This window comes from Dendropsophus ebraccatus, chromosome 9 (genome assembly GCF_027789765.1).
Source record: "Dendropsophus ebraccatus isolate aDenEbr1 chromosome 9, aDenEbr1.pat, whole genome shotgun sequence".
NCBI classification, from domain to species: Eukaryota; Metazoa; Chordata; class Amphibia; order Anura; family Hylidae; genus Dendropsophus; species Dendropsophus ebraccatus.
In genome coordinates this window covers 82,025,078-82,052,270 of record NC_091462.1, presented here as the reverse complement: position 1 = coordinate 82,052,270, position 27,193 = coordinate 82,025,078, and the positions used below count along the sequence as shown (strand labels likewise).

Here is a 27,193-nt window from a genome sequence, read left to right as displayed (position 1 = left end):
GCTCTGATATATTGGGCCGTCTAATACAGGTTAGCTGTCACTAGGGCCTACTAGTAATACAAGGTTCAAAGCCATTCAGGGTGGGAATGCTGGAGTTGGATGGCAACTATACTGGATCGCCACACATATGAATGGGAACGTTGTAAACAAAATTGTTGTAAACAAATCTGTAATCAAAAAGAACCAAGCCTGGGCTAAAAGGGAAACACATTTGCAGCCAGTGGGTTAAACAACATGAACAACATTAGCTATCACTGGTTTACGAGCTTATAAAATCCTAGTGTATAATGTGATTTTATGCTTTGGAATTTATTAGGTTTTGAGAACATTACTCTTTATATCAATGTCTTATACTATATTATGGTACTGACACCTCTGCACAGTAAAACACAGAAGACACACCTGAACCATTGACAGCAGCATTCCATTAGTGGTTTTGATGGAGACAGGCAGCAGGATCTGATCGGTCGGTGTGGTCAGCAGTGCCTGAGGCTGAGCCACCACTGCACCCTGAGACGTCCTTTGAGATGTCACATAAAACTGCTGGATAATATTTTGGTGTTCAGGGTTGGCTAAGGGAACTTCGTGTTTGATGACTAGAGCATTGTTGGCAATAATACTCTGCCCGCCAGTGGTTACTGTGGGTTGTCCTATCAAGTGACCACTCAGAACAGTCTGGGTAGAATTCTGGCAGTCGGACATGTTCTCCTCTTTAATTTTCGCATTGAAATGCTTCTGATCCACATTTACTAGGACATTGGGGCACGGCTGTTGCTGGCCACGCTTCTCCACCTCAAGCTGCATTTTCAGCACTTCCACCAGCTTCTGCTCCTGTTCTAGTTTCCGTTTCAGCTCTTCAATCTGCTTTTCTTTTTCTTGAAGTTTGCGGTCCTTCTCTGCAGCATCCAAATCCATGTTTGTAGTGGTTACACTGGTTGACCCCATACTATCCTCATTTATATTGGCCTTCATAGGCGATGTGTTCATAAACTGGGACGGAGACACCATGGTCATAATCTCTGCAAAAGTGTCTGTCATGGTAGTGTCTTCAGTACTGAAGTTGGATTGTTCAGAAGGAGTGGGAGACATGGGTAACGGAGAGTTGATGCCATCCAAAGTTTGCTGGCCGCTTCCATTAGAAGTAGAGGTCACTTCTGAAGTCAGGCTGGGGGCACAGTTACTTACAGCAGCGGTAAATGCCATTGTAGCCTCATCTGCAACACTACTACTGGGTACTGTAGTGGTGGTTACAGCTGTGGCACTATTCACACTAACACCATTATTGTTTAAATCCTGGTATGGCTTCAGACGTTCAATGAGATCTGTTTTGGTCCCAGATACTGGCAACCCTCTCAATTTCAACTCCATTTTAAGTTCTGCAACCTACAAAGACATGATAAAAAGAGAAGGTAAATCAAGGAAAAGCCTTGCCTTGTTACTCCTTGTATATGCCTATTAGCCCATTGTGAAGGTGCTCAGTATCTATGTATTTTATAGATCACTCAGGCTACATTTAATCTCGAGTGATAGGTGATTGTATGATGTATAAAGCTGGCTTAATTTAACTATAGCAACCAGAAAAATATACAAGACCAGACTGTGCACTTCACTGCCTCCCTAGCATTATCCAGGAAGATGGGACAAGTCTGTTAATCATTTTCCCTCCATAGTTATCAAAATACAGAGTGAGAACATAGCTTATAAAATGCATCATATAATCAGGTCTGGGAAGGAATAAGTAATACTCCCTTTTCAACTGGAATCTGTGTTTTTTTGGAAAGTCTTCAGCTGTCAGAGCGAATTCACCTAAAATGAATGTGCATTAGGCCATACACACTAGAGCGTTAACCAGTCCCACCAATATAAGCAGAACTAGCCAACGTTTATCTAAAGGTGGTCATACCCCTTCATTAGCCATCGGCTGTAAATCCATTCAGCCAACAGCTATTCATCCCCCATAAATATGAAGAGTTTTCATTGTGAGGGGGGACAAGCTGATGTCAGATTCCTGTGGTGGCAGCTTATCTCTAGGAGAAGAATCAGGTGTTGAAATTCAGCATGCCTCATCCTTCTCTGATCTGTTGGAGGAGAGTAGCAAGGCCCCATACACAATAGAAAATTGGCTGATTTGGCTGACTTTTTTCTGTTTATTGCGTTTATTAAAAGGGGTAGTGCGGTGTTTAAAAATTATTCACTAAATCACACACATTACAAAGTTATACAACTTTGTAATGTGTGTTATGTAAGTGAATGGCCCACTTCCCCCGGAAGTGTGGTGCAGTCTACTCACCAGATTACTGTCGACCCTGGCCGCAATCTTGGGTAGAACGAGGTCATCATCCGGAGGCCGGCCGGACCGCTCCAGCCGTCCCCCCTCTGCCGCGTCATCAGCTGTTCAGACACGATTGGCTGAGCACAGTTATGCACCACACTTCCGGGGGAAGGGGGCCAATCACTTACATAACACACATTACAAAGTTGTATAACTTTGTAATGCGTGTTATTTAGTGAATAATTTTTAAACACCACACTACCCCTTTAAGACCTTTATGTGGATAGCCAGATTTAGGCTTCACAATGTATACAGCATTGTTAGTTACTTGTTTTATCACATATAAAGCAGTTCACACAATGAAAACATAAAAAACATAACACAACCCCTCATATCTTCCTATATTTTGATCAAATAAAACACTTTAACTTGCTGTTGACTTAATAAAGCTATACAGCCTAAAATAATCTTTCCTGCCTGAAAAAAAAAATCTCAGACAATGTTTATTTACTGCTGTGAAAAACTTCCCAAGTGAAAACTCATATATTCAATTCTGGGTTCCCCTGAAGACTGCCCCTGCACACAACACATTATCTTATTGTGAGGATTTATCTGCAATTATCTGATGCAAATGGCCAACGCAGACAGTGCTAGGAGGCCATTTACTGCAGCAGAAACCAGGGCTGTGGAGTCAGAACTAGTTATGGTTGGGGTTGGAAATCTTTTAAAAATTTTATTATTAAGTCTATATTATTCTATATTCTATATTATTTTATAAATGTTCCTCATTAATATATTTTATGCTCAGTCAAAGGACCTTATTTATAAAAAAAACTGAAAAACACTTTATCACATACATTTAGTTAAAAAGAGAAAACAAAATTCTTCCATATATCAGTAATAAAGCACTAGCCCTATTAAATAAGGGTGGTTGGGGGAAAGTTGGCGGTCACTATTTGGCAGGTATCTGGCATTGTTAGCAGTGTTTCTTTGTGTACAATGAATATTTAGTTAGAAACATAGAAGATTGTCAGCAGAAAAGACCACCTGCTCCATCTAGTCTAGTTGTGAGTTGTTCAGGACATGGAGGCTGGAGACTGGCTGCATCCACTGCACGCACAGGAGAATCTGCTTTATATCTTTCCTTATTCCCTCAGAAGTCGCCCCAGGATCATGTTGAACATTACCCTGAAGCTGCTGAGTCAGATCTACTTTACACCAGTTTGATAAATAACTCCTTGGCGTCTGATTGGCCATTTATGAAGGAGTCAGGAGTCTGAGTCAGTGCCAGATAATATTTAGGAGTCGGAGATGCAGCTTACTTACAGACTCCACAGCCCTGGCAGCAACCGTCCTCTGCTATGACACAGCCCCCTCCCCATAGTGAGCCTTACACATAAAAAGCATTATTAAAGCTTTGAAGCTGACCAATTTCATGTACTATATATTCTGCTTATACTTCCCACATGTTTTTGCATTACCTTCATATCATCCAGATTGGAGGGTAGCGGCCCTGCCTTCTTGAATGGCATGCTGTTCTGCCTGTTGGTGTTTGGGGCAGAGGAAGTGCTGGTATTCACATTGCTGGTTATACAGTTTCCATTGTTTGATTTGTCATTCAAAGTCCTAATGGAGGAAGAAGAAACGACGTTTATTATTGTGTCATCTTGTTGATCACATTCATTTTCACACTGTTTTAAAGGTGTTCTGTGACTTTAGTCCAGACAAAGTGCTGACTTGTGAAGTGCACCTACTAAGATAATGTAGCTGTGGAGGTGCTGCATACATGCAGTGTAGATAGCATAATATCTACACTGTATGTACATACAAGTTGCTGAATGGATATGTGCTAACAAGCTCACGTCAATCTCCTGGGAGGTTTATATTCAAAGCATCCCTCGCAGGCTCAGTAGTGCATACCTAATATACTCCCCCACAGTATAACAGTTATCTAATGGTCAGGCTAGGGCTCCATGATAACATAGGGTCACCAGCCAACCACAGTAAAATCATATTGACACAATATTTTGCTCAGTATTTTGCAACCAAAACCAGGAGTTGATTGGAAACACAGAAAGGCTATGTTCACACAATGTTGAAATTGAGTGGATGGCCGTCATTTAATGGCAAATAACGGCCGTTGTTTTAAAATAACAGTAATTATTTATCATTAAAGGGGTAGTGCGGCGCTCAGAAATTATTCACAGAATAACACACATTACAAAGTTATACAACTTAGTAATGTATGTTATGTCTGTGAATCGCCCCGTTCCCCGTGTCCCACCACCTCCACCCATGTACCCGGAAGTGCGGTGCATTATACATTATCTGATCCGTGTCGAGGGTCGTCCGCCATCTTGTGCCAAACGTCATCTTCGGACGGACGGCCGAGTCGCTGCCGCCCGTCCCCCCTACGCCGCGTCACAACTGTGCTCAGCCGCAATTGGCTGAGCACAGTTATGCTCAGCCAATCGCGGCTGAGCATCAGATGACGCTGCAGAGGGCGGCCGGCATTCGGGACAGTCGGAGCTGTTCGCTGTCCGCCCGAAGAAGACGTCACTCGCTGAAGATCGGAGACGGGTGTCGGCACGTGACAGGTGAGTATAGCGCACCACACTTCCGGGTACACGGGTGGGGGTGGTGGGACACGGGGAAGGGGGCCATTCACAGACATAACATACATTACAAAGTTGTATAACTTTGTAATGTGTGTTAGTCTGATAATAATTTTTTACCGCCGCACTACCCCTTTAAAGGGCAGTCATCCACTAAGTTTCAACAGTGTGTGAACATAGCCTTTCTGTGTTTCCAATCCACTCCTGGTTTGGGTTGCAAAATACTGAGCAAAAGTACTGTGTGTGAACCCAGCCTAATACTGAGACTTTTAGGCAACCAAGTCAGATTTGTTATACTGCACACAAGCTGCGCTACTGCAACAATCGTATAATTCACAGGTAACGCTGTGAAACCCAAGTGTTAGGATGGGTTCACACGACAGAATCCAGGCGGAAAAATTCCAGCGGATTTCGTTGCTCACACCCATTCACAGCAGTGCACCTTTCCACCCGTGCCATAGACACCATTCTATTGCACGGGTGTGTTAACCCACCGTTAGGGTGTGTGCACACTGCGGAATGGCGATGGATAACCCATCGCACATTCTGCAGCTCGCACCCGCCTGCGGACTGATGCGGGCGGGCGCGTCTTCGCCTGTGTAATAGACTCCATTCTATGCAAGGGTGGATTCCTTCATCCAGATAAAGGAATCCGCCCGTACATAAAATGGAGTCTATGACACGGGCAGAGATGCGCGCGCCCGCATCAGTCCAACGGCGGGTGCGAGCTGCGGAATGTGCAACGGGTTATCCGTCACCATTCCGCAGTGTGCATGCACCCTTAGTGTGAACCCACCCTTAGTATCTATTTCCTGTAACCCCAGCCTTATACTAATATAAAGAACATAGATGACTGATTTTAAAAGTAAAAGGCGATTTAGGTCTCCCTGAATGGTGATAATCTATTCCCTATGCAAGTAGATGTTTGTATCAGCCTGAATTATTAATGTATATAGAAAAGGTCTATTGATCTAGAATCTGATGGTGTTGTGTTTCTCCTGCTCCAACATCCAACAAAAACAGCCCCAATACTACTTTATCATGTAAAATAAACGGGCCAACAGTATGTATGTATGTATTGCTGGAGACTAGAACCTAATATTAAAATATGCAATGATCCAGAGGAACCCATAACCCTGCAAAACTCTTCACCTCAGCGAAATTCGGCATTTGATTAGTGGTGGCTGCTGGACTTGGATAAATCGGGAAAAAATGGATACAGCCAATGACTATATCCCTGTTTTCCACATAGCCTTAGGGCTTTATCTAAGTTCAGCAGCCACCACTAATCAAATGCCGAAAGTTCGGGTTCGGATCGACTCGAGCATGCTCGAGGTTCGCTCATCTCTAGCCGTAACATAACGTTTAGTGAATTAAGATCATAGACTGGCCAGTGTCATGTGCGTGACTACGTACTTGAGTGGTGCTGGTAGGATTGTCTGGTAGTTGTAGTGTTGCTGTTGCTGGCTCAGAATCTGAAGCTGAAGAAAGAGCTGCTGTTGCTGCAGGAGACGGGCATAATTGGAATCCATCTCTGGTTCCATCTTCTCCCCTTTCTGGTCTGGTGGAATATACTGGTGATATTTCAGCTTTTTCACCCGTGGTTTGGGCTCCTTGGACTTCTTACTGCGGGGCTTATCGTTTGAATTCTTGGGTTGACTTTGCTGTTTGGAAAGCCAGGTGACATTACCATTACAGATCATATAGCGTGTTCAGCTGATGCAATGCTGCACTTTAAGAGAATTTTTTTTCTATCTGACGCTGGGACCACCATTTATCCGGAAAAATTACTAGCAGAATTAGTGACCCATGACCATTCATTTTATATGCACTAATGAAAGGATTAGTCGGAAATATGTGCTGGAAATACAGGCAAACATTTAGTTATTCTAACTGCAGGGGCTCCTATACAAACTAATGCCATGTGCCAGTGCCTAATGATATGACAGACTGCTTCTACTGTTGGGGAGAATTATGGAAGAATCCATCTATTATATGACACGCAATGTGCCATGCTACAATGTATTTCTCCCACAAAATCCATGGGATGAAACCTGTGTATCTCTGTATGGACAGTAAAATATGGAAACTGCATAACAGATGCCAGATACAACCATGCAGGTTATATAAAACGTTTCCTCTGCCAATGGAATTGTTACTATATACTTATATAAATTTATTTTTTTACATAAAAAGATATGTCACATGTACGGCACAAATATTAGGTGATCACAGTCTAAAATATTCTGAACTTGGCCTAGATGGTATACTTATTTATTCAAAATAAACCAAAATGCCAACCAGCTGCTGGATCTTCATGATCGGCATCTTTTTATTATACACAGGTCAGAACTTCACTGGCATTGTCTAAATTCTCCCATAATTGGGTTATCCTATAAGCAAATATTACATTTCTCTGTTAAATCTTTGAGCATATTATACATTTTTAAATGCAAATAACTGTAACGATGCCCTGTTCTTTTAATTTTAATTCTTATATAAGAACATTGTTCTACTGTGTCCAGTATTAGTGGTCACACATGCTCAGTAGCTCAGTCCCACCACCTAGATCCTCTTGTACACAGGTGACAGTGTTATTCCTGTTGTACAGACTGGCCTGTATGAACCAGAGGACTAGAAGTAGCTTCAATAGAACACCAGGGGGCGCCATAACAAGTCTTTACAGGAACTACTAGACAGAGGAGGATCTTTAAAAAAAAAAAATAATCCAACAGAAACATTTGTCTTTTACTTGATTAAACAGAGAAAATGAATATTTAATCTAAGGGTAACCCCTTTTATATAGTAATGCAGATTAGATGCCCCCTGCCAATACCATTCAGCCCTGACGAACTTCTGTTCGTTCCACACTGTGCATCTGCTATTCAATATATTTATATGGAACAATACATCTTTGACATTTTCTTCTTAGTCACTGCTTTATTTTATATAAATATTGCTACTTCCTGTGAACCTAAACTCCGCAGGCATTTCTATTCTCTCCATTCAAGGCTATAATATATTAGAGCTGGAGAAAGCTGTAGCACTGACTGAACACCATCCTTCAACCAATAAGCCACAGGCAATGAACGCCGGTCTTTTCATACGTGTGGCATAACAACCCTGTGAAGGACGGCAGTGACGCTGACTTCCATTTTGGTAAAATTTCACAAAAGCAATAACATAAGTAGTTTTCTTTCAGTGTAGTGCCATGGTAACATATGTTCTGCTCTTCTCTGCCTTGTAATATTTAAAGACGACAAATGCACAGTGTTACTTACAGCTGAGAAATGGTCAAGGTAGAAGCGAAAAGATTACACAAACCCCTTAAAGAGGCATTCCTATCTTAAACACTGCACGGCATTCTTGGATCTTTCTATAATGTCCATAGACTTTTATAATATAAATGGCTGCAATGTAATGGTGAACGGGTGTGATTGGACTCCTGTTCTCCCCCTCTACCTACCAGATATCTATGGAATATTTTTGCATTTGTCATAATTAAATTATCCATAAATAAATAAAACATATCTGCCCTTCTCTCTCTATAAGGAAGAGCTAACTCCACAAGTGCCACCAGACAGATACATCATCTGCTGGGAATCCATCTCATTCTGGTTCCCTACATCTAAAGCTTGGGGTCATCCGAGCCTGGTTTCCTCCACCTTCAGCTGGGGGACCCTCCCATCCTGGTTTTCTCCAACATTAGGTGGGGACAGTTTGCAGTAGGATTGGATTGTTCTGCAGGGTATTAGGGAGAGATTCCTGCTGCAGCAAGCTAGATATCAAGCCCTAGATTAGAGAAAGCACAGCTACTTTCTTGCAACAGCAGCACCACCCTTGTCTTCCGGTTGTGTCTAGTATTCAGCTCCATACCTGCCGCCCCCAAACTGGACACAGGAGAGGTGTTGTTTCTGGAGGAATACAGCCATATTTTTCTAAGCCTGGATACCCCCTTTAAGCTTCTTAACCTATCTTTCTAAGACTTCAAATGCACTAGTGCGGTAGGGGGAAAAGAGACAAAACAGGCTGCTACTTCCCTGTAACAAGCTGCTAGAGAAGAGAGGAATCTGAAGCACTTCTTCCCATATGTGTTATGAACTGGCACTGGTTTCTCCCCATACCTTTAGAAGACATGGAATGATGTACCTACACAGTTAGTTTAAGTGTACCTCTCTGCTACAAGGGTTTGCCCCCCACCCTTTTCACTGTACATCTTGGTGGTTTATGTCTGTGTCGCAGATGTAGAATATTACCTTGTACCATATTATGATAAATACGTAGTAACTGTACCTTAACCAGTGTTGGCCCAGGCTTCAAGATTGTACTCGGTGCAGGGGGTCGTGTGGGGGGTTCAATAGCAGGAGCAGGCTTGAAAAACTCTGGCAGAGGTGAATGTACTGCTTGGCACTGAAAGGAAAATTTAATAGTAAATCTGATGTCAGCCATGTGGTAAATCAACTGGTATGCTTGTTAGAGTAACTCTCTTCTTTCATAAAGAATCCAAACCTAGCCCCCAAAATATATGAACCCAATTCCTAGTGAAATGTATACAGCGTATGGTTGACATGGAAGTGCTTTCCTGACTGTAACACATATGACAACGGTGGATAACACTGTAAATAATCCTATTGGCAGTATAAATTTGTGACATCCCTATAAAACCTCACTGCAGCCTTGTATAAAGCAAAGCTGACATTTGTGATACACAAGTATAAGCAATTGTTCCTCTTTTCGTGTAGGAAGATCTTCCCACTCGTTTTTTATATTGCATGAGGTATTGAGCCAAAGACGTAAGAAGACAAGACACAAATGAAAAACACATTCAAGACGTTTTCTTTAAACTTTACATAATCCTTTTACTTCATCACGATGCAAGTGACACATGGATTACATTACGCTTTTAGTAGTTCATCATTAACAGGCAATTTATTAGAAATTAACAAACATCAGCAAAGTCTTACAATTCGTCATATATGTAACTTCTTTTGACCCTTATATATCCAGATCCCAACTGTTAATGCACTGTGCACCTAGCATACTGTAAACTGTATACACTGAAGTGAATGACCAGAAATGATTAGGTCTCAATGACCAGCCATGGGGGAGAGGAACATGTATAACAGCATACCCTAGGAATAAAGATTCTTCTTGAGCAGACTGCAAGTTTCGGCCAACGAAAAAGTTCACTCGTCACTAATCGCTCACTTTCAACCTGTCTATAGAATCTGCCGTCAACGACACAAATAGGAGACGTGTGGCCGACGGCTGATTAAAGGAAAGAGCTGCGTGACCAATCTAGTGAAGCAGCCCTGGCTGCATGATCGTCGAGTCGTGTAATAGGCTCTGTAAGAGACCGCACTCGGGCCATCTAATACAGTCCTTGTGAGTCTAAGGGGTATTGCGTCACCTTGAGACTATAAGACAGGCCTCTCTCTCAGCCAGCACCCTGTTCTGCACTAATGAAGAACAACGCTGACCCAGCTGTCTGCAGATGGAGGACTCTTCCTTTTGGGAAAGATTCTGACTTTACTGATAATCCTTTGTCATGTTTCAAGGCACTCCAAGGTGTTAAGCACTGATTTAAAAGGGAAGCTGCCTCTACTCCTATACAGCAAGCTCTATTCTTTCTGAATAACGACTTCTTTACATTTAGGGGGACAATTATTAAGTCCGGCGTTTTTTACGCCGGACTTAAAAATGTCCCCGCATCTCCGGCTGTACGGGGATTTATGTAGAGGCGGACTGCCTCTACATAAATCCCGTGCGCTCCGGTGCGCACAGCCGAAAACCTACACCAGCTGAGGACTGGAGTAGGTTTTCGGCGTATCTTTTGGCAGAACCGATGGTGAATTGCGCGGACTCTTGAGTCCGCGCCCTCCGTTCTGCCCCCTTCACACCCCCTCCCCGCCCCCCGGCGTACAGTGCCGATTTGCGAATATTTTATTCGCAAATCGGCCATTTGCGGATAAAATAATGCGCAAATCGGCACTTTCAGCCGAAAAACATCCGTAACCATTCTGTGTTTTCAATCCGCACCTGGTTTGGGTTGAAAAATATTGAACAGAAATACTGTGTGTGAACATAGCCTAATACTGAATAATACAAATATGAAAGTTCCATCTATGCCACAAAAAAAAAATATAAAAAATAATGTAAAAAACATAAAAAAGGGGCAAACTTCTTAAACTCATGCTCATGTTTTTTAAAGAAACACTAAAAGTAAGCCTGATTAACAAGGGAAATAAATTAAAACTGCCTGGAAAAAAAACTAAAACAAAACTTTGTTACCCACAGCAACCAACCACACCTCAGCTTTTATGTTACCAAAGATATTTAAGCAATAAAAACTGAGCTCTGATTGGCTGCAAAGAACTAAGTTCTTCTCCAGTTTTTATTTATCCCCCTATTGAGTACTGCATTACTCCATGACTGAAAACTACCACAAGACAGATGTCATGCACTGGCGTTTTAGGTCCAAACTAGTGTTGAAGTGTTTCTTTAACCTTTAATGTTGGCTATATGGATACAGAAATAACAAAGGAGCAGATGAATTAATAATCTGAAAGCAGTTTTACAAGAGGTCGTCTCAAGGACTTTTAGGGTAAAAGTAAGACTATAAGGAAATATAATAATGCAGATTTATTATTTTAAAAATAGCAAAAAAAACAAACAATATAAATATTATATATACCCGAGCCCCGGAATAAACTAGGCACACGAACTTGTATAGAGCCAGTAATTAACACCGAATCCTTGTATGTTTCTGCAGTAATCCTTGTTACACTACAAAGAACTCCGGCTTGGGGTTGTCAGCACAGCGTTTAAAGCATGAAAGATCTTTCTTGGAAGCACTAGGGGGTCTGAATTCTGTAGGGACAAGCTCTCCTGCTGGACTGGCTCAGGGCCACTTTCTTTGTCGAAGGAAAGTTTTAATCTCTGCCAGACGTTGCAGAACTAAAGGGAGGTCCCGCCCGGGCACGTGTGCTGCGGTGAACTACATTCCTAGGTATCCATTTTTCTCCTGACACAGGGATAATCATGGGAGCAGCCCAAAATATATTCTGCCTAATTCCAGGGAAGAAAAGCAGCTTAGAGTCGAGCGCTCGTAATTTCCTGTGCCAGTGTGACTTCCATTATTCTAAACATACCTTTTCTGGAAGCTGCTCACTATATAAGAAGCCGAGAAAAGAATTTCTAAATTTCAAGGGAGTCATCATCGGTATCATTCAATCGGCAATGTATGCGATCAGCTTACATGTGTGGAAAAGTCATAAACTAGCAACCAATCCAGATGTTATATTTATAGAACATTGGTTATATTGTACAGTTTAAAGAGGTTGCACACTGTGACAAACCCAGCAGCTGTGTAGGCAGTGCTGAAAGTGTATAAGGAGGCTCCTTAACTTTTTATTATACACTGATAAACTATTAAGCCCCATTCTGTCATTATGTTAGTGATTGGGAAGTCTTTTAATACACCTACGTACATGCTAGATTGTTAGCGATGCAGTGGTGTGGTATATACACAGTATATACAGCACTAAAGGGTTAATACCTGTTCTAGTTTATTGCTAGTAATGCCTATCCAGCAGAAATCCAATATTATTTATCGTTACCGCAACTATATTGGTTTTCTATGTGGTAATTTCCTCTCTAATTTCCATTTCAGTTTTTCTTTTAAGCACTGAATACAGAATTCTGCAAATCCTGGTAATCCAGATGTATCAAGAGTTGGAATTCTTGTAAACTGAACATTGCACAATAAATGTTCAGTGCTAAGAAATTAGGCCTAAGAGAAAGCAAGAAATAGGCAAGGGAGGTCTGGACTCCCCACTGCACAATAGAACAGACACTCTGTACACACAATGGGGCAGATATCTTCATACCAACCGAAACTTGGACAGCAGAAAACTAACAGGGATAGGCATAAACTATATCACACAGTGGTGTGTGCTGTGCAATCACTGACATTTTACACATATACAGTGCTCCCTCAACTTACAATGGCCTCAAGATTAATTGATTTTCCTAAACTCGTGTGTGTGTGTGTGTGGGGGGGAATTGACTGAGTATGGGGGCACTATAATAGGAATTAACTATGTGTGGAGGCATTATTGGGGGAATTAATTTTGTTGGGGCACTGTTGGGGGAATAGTTAACTATTTGTGGGACACTATTGTGGCATTACTGTGAGAATTAAATGTTTGTGGGGGCACTATTGGAGGAATTGATTTTGTGGGGCACTATAGTGGGAATCTGTACGAAAGTGTGGTGCCTAATGTGAACTATATGGCACGTGGGGGGGCAAATTCTGTAAATAGCTCAAAGCCTGTGGTACAGTTAATTTATCACTCGCATCCACGTCACTGCAGTAGATACGGCCCATGATGCTGGATGGTGTCATAGAGGAGCCAGCATACTAGGCCGCAGCCCAGCCATCTCTATAGGATGGTGGTATGTGTGTCATGGGTGTTACAGGCAGCAATGACATGGACGCTTTCCTCCCTAAACTTTTCTATCCAATATTTGCCCTTTACTGTCCTATTCTACACTTCACATGTCATAGCAATTTATGCTATAACTTATCATGGTGCACAAAGACGCAATTTACATAAATGTACACTTCTTTCACAGTGCATGGAACACAGCACATCACCCTGGCAGTGCCAGGAATGCTGCACGCTTGCTTCAATAGACATCAAAGTCAACCCCTGACTTTGTCCCAAATTTTTCTCTTTTGGACCACTGTGTATTTAAATTTGACACCCCTGACTTTAGATTATGGCAAAGCAAGGCAAAGGGGTATTACCATCTCCAAAAACTATGGAATATCATTAGATTATGTTATCAATTGTTGATTAGTAGGGGTCCATCCTCTGAGAGCCACACCTGTCCTGAGAATGAAGGTAGTGCAGTGGTGCATCAGTACTGAAGCCCTTTCACAGTCTCTTTCTCTGCTCATTGGTACTTGGCCACCCACTGTTCAGTTACATACACTACCGTTCAAAAGTTTGGGGTCAGCCAAACAATTTTGTGTTTTCCATGAAAAGTCACAATTATTCACCACCATATGTTGTGAAATGAATAGAAAATAGAGTCAAGACATTGACAAAGTTAGAAATAATGATTTGTATTTGAAATAACATTGTTTTTACATCAAACTTTGCTTTTGTCAAAGAATCCTCCTTTTGCAGCAATTACAGCATTGCACACCTTTGGCATTCTAGCTATTAACCTGTTGAGGTAAGCTGGAGAAATTGCACCCCACGCTTCTAGAAGCAGCTCCCACAAGTTGGATTGGTTGGATGGGCACTTCTGGCGTACCATACGGTCAAGCTGCTCCCACAACAGCTCAATGGGGTTCAGATCTGGTGACTGCGCTGGCCACTCCATTACCTATGATAGAATACCAGCTGCTGCTTCTGCTGTAAATAGTTCTTGCACAATTTGGAGGTGTGTTTAGGGTCATTGTCCTGTTGTAGGATGAAATTGGCTCCAATCAAGCGCTGTCCACTGGGTATGGCATGGCGTTGCAAAATTGAGCGATAGCCTTCCTTATTCAGAATCCCTTTTACCCTGTACAAATCTCCCACCTTACCAGCACCAAAGCAACCCCAAACCATCACATTACCTCCACCATGCTTAACAGATGGCGTCAGGCATTCTTCCAGCATCTTTTCATTTGTTCTGCGTCTCACAAACGTTCTTCTTTGTGATCCAAACACCTCAAACTTGGATTCATCCGTCCACAACACTTTTTTCCAGTCTTCCTCTGTCCAATGTCTGTGTTCTTTTGCCCATCTTAATCTTTTTCTTTTATTGGCCAGTCTCAGATATGGCTTTTTCTTTGCCACTCTGCCCTAAAGCCCAAAATCCCGCAGCCGCCTCTTCACTGTAGATGTTGACACTGGTGTTTTGCGGGTACTATTTAATGAAGATGCCAGTTGGGGACCTGTGAGGCGTCTGTTTCTCAAACTAGAGACTCTAATGTGCTTATCTTCTTGCTTAGTTGTGCAATGCGGCCTCCCACTTCTTTTTCTACTCTGGTTAGAGCCTGTTTGTGCTGTCCTCTGAAGGGAGTAGTACACACTGTTGTAGGAAATCTTCAGTTTCTTAGCAATTTCTCGCATGGAATAGCTTTCATTTCTAAGAACAAGAATAGACTATCGAGTTTCAGATGAAAGTTCTCTTTTTCTGGCCATTTTGAGCGTTTAATTGACCCCACAAATGTGATGCTCCAGAAACTCAATCTGCTCAAAGGAAGGTCAGTTTTGTAGCTTCTGTAACGAGCTAGACTGTTTTCAGATGTGTGAACATGATTGCACAAGGGTTTTCTAATCATCAATTAGCCTTCTGAGCCAATGAGCAAACACATTGTACCATTAGAACACTGGAGTGATAGTTGCTGGAAATGGGCCTCTATACACCTATGTAGATATTGCACCAAAAAACAGACATTTGCAGCTAGAATAGTCATTTACCACATTAGCAATGTATAGAGTGTATTTGTTTAAAGTTAGGACTAGTTTAAAGTTATCTTCATTGAAAAGCACAGTGCTTTTCCTTCAAAAATAAGGACATTTCAATATGACCCCAAACTTTTGAACGGTAGTGTACATGGCACAAGCTGCTGTTCCCTGCACATCCAGGTGGTGGGAATGGTTACTGTGCAGGGAGAAACTGTGGAGGGGCTGCAATTCTGCAACCTCTTTATTATCAAGAGGGTCAGCAATATGCAATACCCATTTTATTACTATAAGGGCGTGGCTTGTCTGACTTCTTCTAATCATATTATAAGAAGTGTTTTAGGATGTATTAATAATGAAGAGTCTTCATGTTGGGCAGACAATACTTGAAGTTTCAAAATCCTCAGATATTTCAAGTCTATTAATTTAGAATCCATAAACTGGTTGTGTGTGAATGTGAGGTCAGGGCACTTATGAGTGAGGTAAGAGACCGTGGTGAATTGTACTTGACTTAAATGAGTTTATTTTCACAGAGATTCCAGGAGAGACATTCCTCATGACTGACACATCGAAGCATAACACATAATGTGGCTAATTAATCCCTTGGAGAACATTACAATTTATTAATTCTAAAGACAGAAAAACACTGAGGGCGGCTGAAGGCTCCCTTGTTGGATGTCTTATCCACAAACGATGCAGTGTGTGTTTATTGTTTTAATTAAAGTGTGATCGGAGCAATCAACATCACGGGCAGATGGCCATTTTTCATAAAGCATGCTAAGCTTTTAGTCCATCACTCGATCCACAATACAGAGACTGAGATGCTATGTTAACATAGATGTTGGTAGAATTCATTCTTTTTGGCTTCTTCATACTAACAAATGGAGATTTTCACTTTTTCCATAGAGTTAAGTGACACTACAGTAAGGGTATGTTCCCAATTCCAAGCCAAGGCCGCACGGTGGACTCCATTTGAAGTTCTACCTTTTCCATAGACTCAGTGATATTCTCAAATAAAATCTGCCGTCCACCAAAAGAATTGACATGTCAATTCTTTAGACGGATGGCGGATTTCGTTTGAGAAAATCATAGAGTCTATGGGACAGGTGGAACTTCCAGCAGAGTCCGCCGTGTGGCCTTGGCTTGAAATTACACTGCATATTCCGTAGTGGGATCATACTCTAAGGTTCTATGAATCCAAACCGAAAGTTGGCGGGTGTATTAAATAACTGTTGGCCAAATAACAGTTATCTCCTCATACACAGGAACATTGGGCAGGACCAGACAGCTCTTATCTCTCAGAGAACAAAGGAGTCAGGCAGTGATTTTTCATGACCCAAGACCCCTATATCTACTGGCATCATCTGTTAGTGGTCAGCCTGCCTCCAGTGCTTCAGCCCAGGCCTGATGGTCTATTCACTTTAAGGCTGGGTTCACACTACGTATATTTCAGTCAGTATTGTGGTCCTCATATTGCAACCAAAACCAGGAGTGGATTAAAAACACAGAAAGGCTCTGTTCACACAATGGTGAAATTGAGTGGATGGCCGCCATATAACAGTAAATAACTGCCATTATTTCAATATAACAGCCGTTGTTTTACAATAACAGCAAATATTTGCCATTAAATGGCGGCCATCCACTCAATTTCAACATTGTGTGAACAGAGCCTTTCTGTGTTTTTAATCCACTCCTGGTTTTGGTTGCAATATGAGGACCACAATACTGACTGAAATATACGTAGTGTGAACCCAGCCTAAAAAATCAGGTCATGTAAAATTTATTCTGCTTTCCATGTGTTCTGAACTCTCTAGAATCAGAACGCTAAAACACCCAGCCCTTGACCAATCAAGACTTCTAAAATGTCTAGGTAACAGAAACGCTTTAAGATGACCATACACAGCCCAGTAGGGCACTCTATATTAATAGAGATGTTTAGATTGAGGGGGCAACCCCTGTGGAGTCGGCTTGTCACATGGTAGAGGAAGCAGTGGTAAGCAGCGGGGACTGGAAGGTATCAGATTGGCAGCTGCAGGGGATTTCTATCACTTTTTAATTTTTTCATCTCGCAGAGCCAATTTTACAAAGTTTTCTAGAACTGGACAATCCCTTTAAGCTGGCTCATTCAGCTGACAGTTATCTTCCCTGATTCCCTCCACATACATATGCACCCTTGGCAAATCATGCATGTCATATGAATGGGAAGAGGGTAGAAAGCCACTGCCGACACTTTGGACAGTGACATATTTCCTCAAAAACATAACAGGAAGAGGACCCCGCAATTAAATTCAAACAGGCTGGATACTTCTCTCCCCCAACATCTGTGCACGTGATGTCAAATGGGTATGCTGAGCTTTGCAGAGGTAACAAACTCTGAAAGTTCTCTCCAGCTGCTATGGAGATGCTATTTGTTTTAAACAAAAATGAGAAAGCCCTGTTAAGAATGTTTTACTTTTAGAGATAATGTTCTGATTACTTAGCAGGACTCAAGAGACTCCAAGACAATTTTCCTGTTCCTATTATTAGATGAAGGCTATAATAGCTATAATAATTATTGGAGACGTCTCATATAAAAATAACTTTCTTTTATAAACGTGTTCCTATAACTTACATGGTGACATAGAAATAGACATATATAAATGTACAACCCGTCTCACTCAGGTGTTACATTCATGTTACAAAGAAGACAGAGGGAAAAAACAAAGTCAGAAGAAAAAAAAAAAGAAGAGGAAGAACATAGGGAATCCCATGTACGAGGCATAATGACCTATCACGCACATCTAGTAAGAGGGGCAGGCTGACACTTAGCAGACAATATAACTGCTGCTCGTGACGTCTTTCTTTCTGAAGTCAATAAAAAGGCTCAATCTTTCCAGGGAAAAATCCTATTCAATTGTTTATGAAGTTATGAATGGTAAGCTTCCTCTTTCAATCAATGCTGCTTTCTGGAACTCTTTGTGCATCCTTATAAGTATTGGTATTCGGTTGTGTATACTTATTAATGTGCCTGGAGTTCTTCTTGCACTCAGTGTGTGTGTAATAACGGAACATTAACAGCTATGCACTTCTATCACTCTAGCTAGAAGCACAGAAGCATCTGCAAGCTTAGCATAGGCATCATGGAGATAGAAGACTCTGCTTTTTGTAATGCCAGCTTACATGGGCTGCAGCGTAGTTAGAATAAATATATTACAGCTGATGCTAGACTAGACTTGTTCCACAGACAACAATTCTTCCTGATTTTCCCGTAATAGTGGAAGCACGGCTCTGCAACTCTGGCATGTATTTTCAATGCATAGTGAGGAGTAAGCAGCAGCCAGACATCTCTGGTAAAGGGTTATCTCCAGGGAGAACATAATGGTCAAGCATTGAAGTTTGACATCCCCCAAAACATTCATCCATCAGGGGAGATTTGTGATTGCCCTATACACAGTCATCTACTCCCATTGAAATCAGCAGGTTTTGCCATTTTTTCTCTAATGTGTATTGGGAATTGACAAAGCCCCTTAAAGGAACATTCAAGAGAAAGGGATACACAGTGTTATATCTAGGGTAGAACCTAAGGAAGAAGTTTAAAGAAAACAAAAGACAGAAGTCTAGGACTGGCCCTACAGTCCTTGCACTATGTATAACACAGTGTATAATTATTTCCTGGAGTGTTGCTTTAAGCTATGTTCCCACACAGTATTTTGATCAGTATTTTGCCAAAAACTGGAGTGGATTGAAAACACAGAAAAGCTATGTTCACACTGTTGAATTTGAGTGTATGGCCACCACTTAATGGCAAATAACGGGCGTTATTTCAAAACAACAGTATTTGTTTGCCATTAAATGGCAGCCATCCACTCTATTTCAACAGTGTGTGAACATAGACTTTCTGTGTTTTCAATTCACTCCTAGTTTTGGTTGCAAAATACTGAGCAAAAATAAGGTGTGTGAACACAGCCTTAGGCCATGTTTCCACTGCCTAAGTTTCGTAATAATCACGGCCGTTGTAACAACTGACGTAAAGGTACCTTCTAAGTAATTCTGGCCGGAGTGTATACACATAGTATACATACCGTCCAGGATCCCTAGCGGCGCTGCAAGCAACTGATATGTCAGTTTTCATCTGAATTCAGCGGCATTAAAGATGATCTTTTCTGACGCTGGCCATTCTGTGACCCGGCTGGGTCACAGAACGGCCTGTGTCTTACGCAGTGAGAATATGGCCGTAAAGTCCAGAGTTCATCTCCTGTCCATTCTGCAAAGATTGGTATGGGGAGGAGCAGCTGATGAGAGGCGGTACATTTGCAGAGACAACAGTCCAGTGCTCAGCAAGTCCTGCACAAACCCTTTTGATGAACAGGGCTCATGCATGGAACTTGCTGGGTGTCGAACAGTTACCTCATGTCAGCTGCACCTCACAGTACAGATCTTTGTAGAATGGGCAGGAGACTAACTCTGGACTTAAAGTGTCACTGTCGTATCATTTTTTTTTTTTTTTTGCAGAAATCAATAGTCCAGGCGATTTTAAGAAACTTTGTAATTGGGTTTATTAGGTAAATATGCCATTATCTGCATTTAGGTTACAAACCCACTTGCCGGATCTGCAGCGAGTCTCCTTGCTGCGTTTTTGCAGCGAGACTCGCTGCAGATCCTGGCCCTATACTTTCAATAGCAGAGAAACTCGCAGCAGGGATGTACATCCCTGCTGCGATTTTGTCTGCAGCCCGCCCCATTAACCCCCCGGCCGCCGGACATTATACATTACCGGGTCCCCGTTCCTGCTTGCTTCGGGGCTCCCGGTGTCTTCACGGCCCGCCCGGCCAATCAGTGCGCTGCCCCGCCGCAGCGCACTGATTGGCCGGGCGGGACGTGAAGACACCGGGAGCCCCGAAGCAAGCAGGAACGGGGACCCGGTAATGTATAATGTCCGGCGGCCGGGGGGTTAATGGGGCGGGCTGCAGACAAAATCGCCGCAGGGATGTACATCCCTGCTGCGAGTTTCTCTGCTATTGAAAGTATAGGGCCGGGATCTGCAGCGAGTCTCCCTGCAAAAACGCAGCAAGGAGACTCGCTGCAGATCCGGCAAGTGGGTTTGTAACCTTAAAAAGACTTTCCCCAGGTCCGCCCCACCCTCTCCTCTCCTTTCTGTCATCCACTGCTCATTATCAGGAAATCTCGACTGTTTTACATCAGTCGGGACCTGTCTGTTCTATGGAGAGGGGAGGGAGATTAGTCGGCAGCAGAGAGCAGAGAACAAAGGATTACACAGCAGGGAGCCGCTGAAAGCCGGTATTCAGAGGTCAGAGAGGTCAGTGCTGAGTGAATAGCCCTGGGATGTAGTGCTGAGTGCTGAGGAAATAGCCCGATGATGTAGCTGTAAATTAACTCTTTGTTGTCCTGTTTTGGTGCCTCATCTCCGTCCACTCCTCCCCTCTTCATAGAGAACAACGAAGACAGGGGGCAGAGCTTCAAACTGCTTTTTCCTGATAAAAATGCATTTTTCAGATAATAAACACAATTACAAAGTTTCTTAAAATCGCCTGTACTATTGATTTCTGCAAATTCTACAAAAAATTTTAACAACAGTGACACTTTAAACTTCAACTATTAATTATTACTAACAGCACCATCATTTAATATGGAGTGGATGGATCTTTATTCCTTCCGGAAAAACATAACCTTGTAACACAAGTGTCTCTTGATTCATCATACCTGAACACTAATGTTGGATGTAGGAGAGGCAGACTCGCTGAGCTTGATCTCTCCAGGAGAAGCTGCTGATCCCTGAGATTCTTGGCTTGCTGGCTGTTCTGGTGAAAAGGCATCGCTGTCCTCATCAAATGAGAATGCATCTGTGTTTTCAGGATATTCTGGCTGGCCAACTGCAAAGAATACAGAATATCATCACTTGCCTATGCTGCACTGATATGCACAGACTATGATTACTTATCTATCTTGCACTTGTTAATGATAACCCAGATATCATGATCCGCAATAATCAACCACCATCAATTACCATACATGCCATATGTAGAGGGAATATAAGTCTGCTCAGAGCTGTAAGGGACATGATTTCTGTATGTATGTATCTCTGTAACATGACATACAGCCCGTCTGAAGGTCTGTGCAGCCATCTGGTCAGGCTATGTGTCTTAATGAAGCATCCCACTGTACATTTCCAGGAAAAAAAGAAAAATGTTCTGAAAAAATGCTGATGTATATGGCAACTATATTCAGAGGCTTTAGCAGGATTATTCTACATCTATATGAGGCCTAAGCTATAGAGTGAGGTAAGAGGTCACAGCAAGGAGTGCCATCCTGCATTCCTACTTCAGCAGTTGTTCTGTCTTTAATCACATTTCACTATATACCTTATGCCTGCCATCTCCCCCCCCCCCCCCCCCCCCCCAAGCTCTCAAAGGATTTCCTCTTCCCGGTTATGCCTCCTGGCTTTATCAGACACTCCATGATGCCTTGAGGAAACCACATGCATGGTATATGAACCATGAATCTTACAGCAGCTTTCAATGGCAGCTCTGTGACACTTTCTGCAACTTGCTCAAGACTACCTTTTTTTTACAACTATGTTGAAATTGACCATTATCTGAACAAACCACCCATGGCCAGGCTCATAACATCCACACAGTATATGGCTGTTCAGGCTACCTTAAGATCCTGATACGTATTAGACGTGTTGGCCGAACCTGACATTTTGGTGGGACTAGCTAACTATGTAACATGTATATTTACCTCTTGCCTCTCAAAGATGAGGGATGTCAGGACAGATAGATCGGGCATGTTGAACAGCCCAATCATTTTGTGATTGGGAGACTAACGTGTTGACATTTTTTTTTACTAGTTTTGCATCCTAAAAATCCGAAGTCACTAGTGGGACAGTAAGGTTGGGTTTTAATTCTGTTATGTGAAAAAACTGCCAGATTTAATGAGGGCAATCAGACACCTTAATAAATTTAGTGGTTTGAGAAACAAAAAATCCAGAGGTGTAGGGTTTTTGAAAACCCAACAATCTTAATCTTAAATGAGGACCATAGAGTCTGTGTGACAGCTGTTTTATGTCTATGGCTACATTTAGCCATAATTTAATGAAGTCATGCAGGAATATCTATCTATTTCATACTCATCCATTTCAGGTCAGACTGACAAGAACTAAAAAGTAGGTGAACAATGGCTAAATCTGGATGTGTAGTAGTGATGGATGTGACCACCTTCAGTTATGTTATTCTTGATGGAAGCATAAAAGGTACCATATTTTCTCCTTATACAACAGACCCTGATCAAGCTCTGTTGTGTTACTACGTGCCTATAATAGCTTCTTTAACACTAGAGTCCACAGGAAGGATGTTCTTTTCAACCAACTCCATTGGTCCCGGTCTTTGTGCGATTTTTTCATTGAGATCATCTGCCAGTCGCGCCCTCTTTAATTTCATTTGTGTTGCCTGCAGGGACGGTTCAGCGTGCGTCTCTACACGGAGAGAAAAGTACAAATGATTATCAGTCTTCTTGGAAACCAATCTGTGAATTTTAAAGTCACTAAATATTATGGTGTATTACATAGACACAATCGGTAATTGTTTCCTTATAAATGATTAACACAACAACAAGCACTGTTCCTTCTTGTGTACACAGCTCCTGCTCTACAAGTTCATGGAAAGTAATGAAAGATTAGTCCATTCAGCTGAGTTCGGATATACAATAGGCCCCCTGGTATAGAAACTGTCTGATGGTGAATTTTCTTACCAGTAATAAATCTGTATCCTGGTTTCATGTTCTTGTGGATGACTGACTTCTATGTAACAAGGGCTCTTTCCTGCTGATCCAGCGATACATGAGGCTTAAATGATCAAAGTGACCATCAATAAGACAGGCTTAAGTTGGCCACATTACTGTGTCAAGGAGGTGACAATTTCTTGCTTTTGTAGCGGATATAACGTCTCCACAAGCAACAAAGTCTCACAAGACACCTTTACTTCTAATGGGTGAGAGGTGAATGTCCTCAGGATGAATGCAGCAGGAAACATACGCTTAATTGTTTCTGTGTGTATCATTAAAAATTGCTTTTCAACATATTCCAGATGGTGGACTTCAACATTAGAGATGCTGGGCCTGCACTCTATTACTATACCCATCAATTATGACATGTCATATGTTGTTCTATGTCAGGCCTGGACGAATCCCAGAAGCCAATGTTCTTAGTGATTTGCTGGTGGGGCCTAAATATTTGAGTTGTTTTGTATTGACTATGAATTTGTATGGAAACAAAATGTCACGCTGTCTCCTGTAATAATGTAACCAATCCCTAATATCTAAAGTATTTGTCCAACACAATTTCTAATAACAATGTAAATACTACTTTGGATTTTACAGACTGGATTTTACAGACTCCATTTTAGTTGTAGTTTACTTTCTCAAATGGAGTAATCTGTATGTGGTACTTTATTTCCCCAAGATGATAACGTTGAATAAAGTCTATTACGCACCCAGATTATATTATGGTCAATGTAATCACATTATTAAATCAGAATCTGTTTATTCCTAAACCTGCTGATTATTGAATGTACATGGGGGGGGGGGGGGTCCCAACTCTACCTAGACAAATGAAGGATCAAATATTTTACATTTCAAGGAGGATAGGCCACTGCTAGAGGATAATGTGAATAACTATATTCAACATGTAACAATGGCTGCATGAAGATCTATGTCTCTTCCAGCAATAAGTGCACCTTTTTTCACACTCATAGTGATGCAACCCTTCAGACCTGAGGATTCAATTACACAGAGCGGCTGCAGCACATCTTTAACAGGCTGATAATTCAGCCTGTTGAAAGACAACGATCAGCCGACATTGTGCATGTCGACTGATCATTGGCTTCTATTACACAAAGCGACTGTTGTCCGTAATGGTCGGTATCGGGCGAATATGGCCGATAGTCACTTCATGTAATAGGGCCTTTAGTGTAGAGCTGTTAAAGCGACTCATTACTCACAATCTGCCCCCCCCCCCCCCCCCCAAAACCACTTGTACCCTCAGATAGCTGCTTTTAATCCAATATCTGTCCTGGGCTCCGTTCAACAGGTGATGCAGTTATTGTCCTAAAAAACACCTTTTCAACTTGCAGCCCTGTGTCAAATTGGCATGGCCTAGGCTAGGCCACACCAATTTGACACAAGGCTGCAAGTTTAAAATATGTTTTTTTTTCGGACAATAGCTGCATCACCTGCTGAACGGACCCCAGGACAGATATTGGATTAAAAGCAGCTATCCGAAGGTACAAGTGGTTTCAGGAGGGCAGATTTTGGGTACAATTAAGTCAACAGAATTACTGGAACAGGAGAAACGTATGTGGGGTATAATGTAGAGTACAGGACAGAATATCAGAACATTTGATGATGAAATGTGTAATCCACTAAAATTCACAGGGAGATAATAGATGGGATATGACTACAGATCTCCGAATGAAGCCCCATTCTCCTGTGTTAGTAAATGAGCTGATAGAAAGTGAGCAGCTCCTTCTTATTACCTAACAATTACTCCTACCTCTTTTATATAACCTGTTGTAAGTACCAGCTTATTCTAACCATGCCACATGCTGATAGACTGTAGTAAGAACAATTTATAGGATTACTGATAAAACCAGGCAATCGTGACTCATCGACACACCAAAGCTCCCCCATCTGCATGTAACTTGTTGTCTTAATCTCATTATTTCTATACATAAGCCACAATGCAAAAAAACACCATCTGTACAATTTACAATAGTGTTCAATAGCAGGGAACATGAGGTTCTAAGCTTCTACATAAAACAGCACAGACAAAAAATAAAGAGAGAACAGTGAAGTCTGTGATGATAATTTCTAGCGTAACATTTCCCCATATGCTGATTCACAGCCACGCGGGTGTTCTTAGATTTGTCCCCCAACCTAAAACATTCACAGACCACTTAATATAAGCATCATGTGTGCCCAATTTAGCCAAATGATTGTTCTTTTCTGGTCACTGAAGCATGTTTTACACTAGAAGTAGTGACACAGCCCTATGATATGCCAGTTTGTGATCAGCAGGGGTCCTAACATCATGTAGTAGTTTCACAACCTGGCAACGTAACGTCACTTTACAAGGTGGTAGTATTAATCTTTGATTATGTCTGCATTGGCATGGGTGACAAATTCTGTCATATTTTTTCAGTCATTTCAAAAAAGGACAGGTCCTGTCTATTGTGCCTATGGTCCATGGAGCTTGCTGTAAAGCATATCACTAAATGCTGTTAAAACAGCTCAGGCACAATGGTACCCCCCATAATAATATAAAAAACAAAGAAACAGATACATTCTCTTCAAAGGGGTATTCAAGAAGTAAGAAATAATTTCAAATCAAGTGGTGCCAAAAGGTTACTATAGACATTCTAAACGTCAAACTTTCCAGTACTTCTCAGCTGCTGCATGTCCTGCAGGAAGTGGTGTATTCTTTCCAGTCTGACACAGTGCTCTCTGCTGCCACCTCTCTTCTAGTCAAGAACTGTACAGAGCAGGACAGGATTGCAGTGGTGATCTGGGAATTGTCTCCTGCTCTGGACATTTTGTGACACTAGACATTTGTAAATCAGAATTAAAAGTTGCTGAATCTACTTGCAGAGCTATACAATCCCAGTCCTGTAAAGCATGAAAGTCTGTCTTTATTTGCCCATTGGAGACACTTGTCATCTAGGACCTTATTCACACCAAGCTGCGCTTCCCTGGGTTATCCAAATATGGAGGACACAATCACCATAAAGCATTATTCTTACCTTCCAGAATGTGCATCCTCACAAGTTCAGACCGCTCGGGACGACTGCAAATCTTGTGCTTCAGGAAGTTCTCAGTCTGCACATAAGGTAAGAACAGATATAAGAAAGCGGAGACAATGTATGACCGTCACCTACTTCTGCCGCTATATGCTACCATCACTAAAGCAAAGAAGAAACTCTGCCTTGAGTTCAGGTTTTGGCTAACCACTAATGTACTCTACAGGATATTTTTAGCATGTCTTCAACATCATTTTTTAAGTGTTGATCCGCTTGTGAGATTTCTATTTCTCATATATTAAGCATTAACTCTTACCCTGGCACGCTCCAAGCTTTTGATCTGCTCATGAAATGCGGCAGGACTTTTTAAAGCTGAAAATAGGAGAAGACAATGTTATCTTTGGCAAGAAGGAGAAGGAGAAGAATGCAAGGTTTGTGAAGATAAAGCCGACAAGAAGGATGTGTTTGATGGGAATCTGATAATTAGGAGAAAATGGATTTTTACTTCTATAAAATATTAATAAGTCATTTGTTACAGGTTAGAATTCAATGAGATATCATTTTCCGAATGCAGATTTCCTGACAGAAGACAGGCGTCATTGTTGACCAAGATTGTTATTTTTAAGCCCACTGAAAAAAAAGAAACCTGGAATCTGATTAGTTGCTATGAGCAACACGGAACAATTTTTATCCATGAATGCATAACTTTTTCATTCAAGTCATGTATGCTAATGGTCAGATGTGGGATGCGGTCTAGCAATAAAGGTAGTGCTGGATGTCTAGACATCACAGAACAGACGGCTGTCATTTATACCAACAGGCGATGCTAATTCCCCTCCGTCTCCTGCAGGAATGTCCTGTTATTTTATTCTGTAACAATGCCATTCACATACCCACATTCCAAAAACACAAGATACGGCCGATCGACACTATAATAGGTTTCACATTTAGCTGTTCTTAGCCTGGTTTTAATCATAAGCGCACCATTTTATAGGATTTCCAATTAATTTTCAGCGCCCAAGTCAGAAAACATACTTAATGTACATCCAA

The 27,193-nt window shown here is 41.7% G+C and overlaps 1 protein-coding gene and 1 long non-coding RNA gene across 7 annotated transcripts in view; one reads left to right on the top strand and one right to left on the bottom strand.

Annotated features, from left to right (window-relative positions):
- MRTFB (myocardin related transcription factor B) overlaps window positions 1-27,193 on the bottom strand; it is a 220,456-nt gene that overhangs the window by 16,746 nt on the left and 176,517 nt on the right. For all 6 annotated transcript variants that reach the window (XM_069983711.1, XM_069983712.1, XM_069983715.1 and 3 more), the window contains 8 exons: window positions 26,460-26,515; window positions 26,147-26,222; window positions 22,666-22,827; window positions 21,057-21,226; window positions 9,181-9,297; window positions 6,304-6,551; window positions 3,754-3,898; window positions 403-1,383 (listed from right to left, as the gene is read on the bottom strand). In XM_069983711.1, the coding sequence (XP_069839812.1) occupies window positions 403-1,383; window positions 3,754-3,898; window positions 6,304-6,551; window positions 9,181-9,297; window positions 21,057-21,226; window positions 22,666-22,827; window positions 26,147-26,222; window positions 26,460-26,515 (1,955 nt within the window). The remainder of the gene's footprint in view (window positions 1-402; window positions 1,384-3,753; window positions 3,899-6,303; window positions 6,552-9,180; window positions 9,298-21,056; window positions 21,227-22,665; window positions 22,828-26,146; window positions 26,223-26,459; window positions 26,516-27,193) is intronic.
- The window catches only part of LOC138801169 (uncharacterized), a 92,845-nt gene that overhangs the window by 62,138 nt on the left and 3,514 nt on the right, over window positions 1-27,193 (top strand). The window lies entirely within an intron of this gene.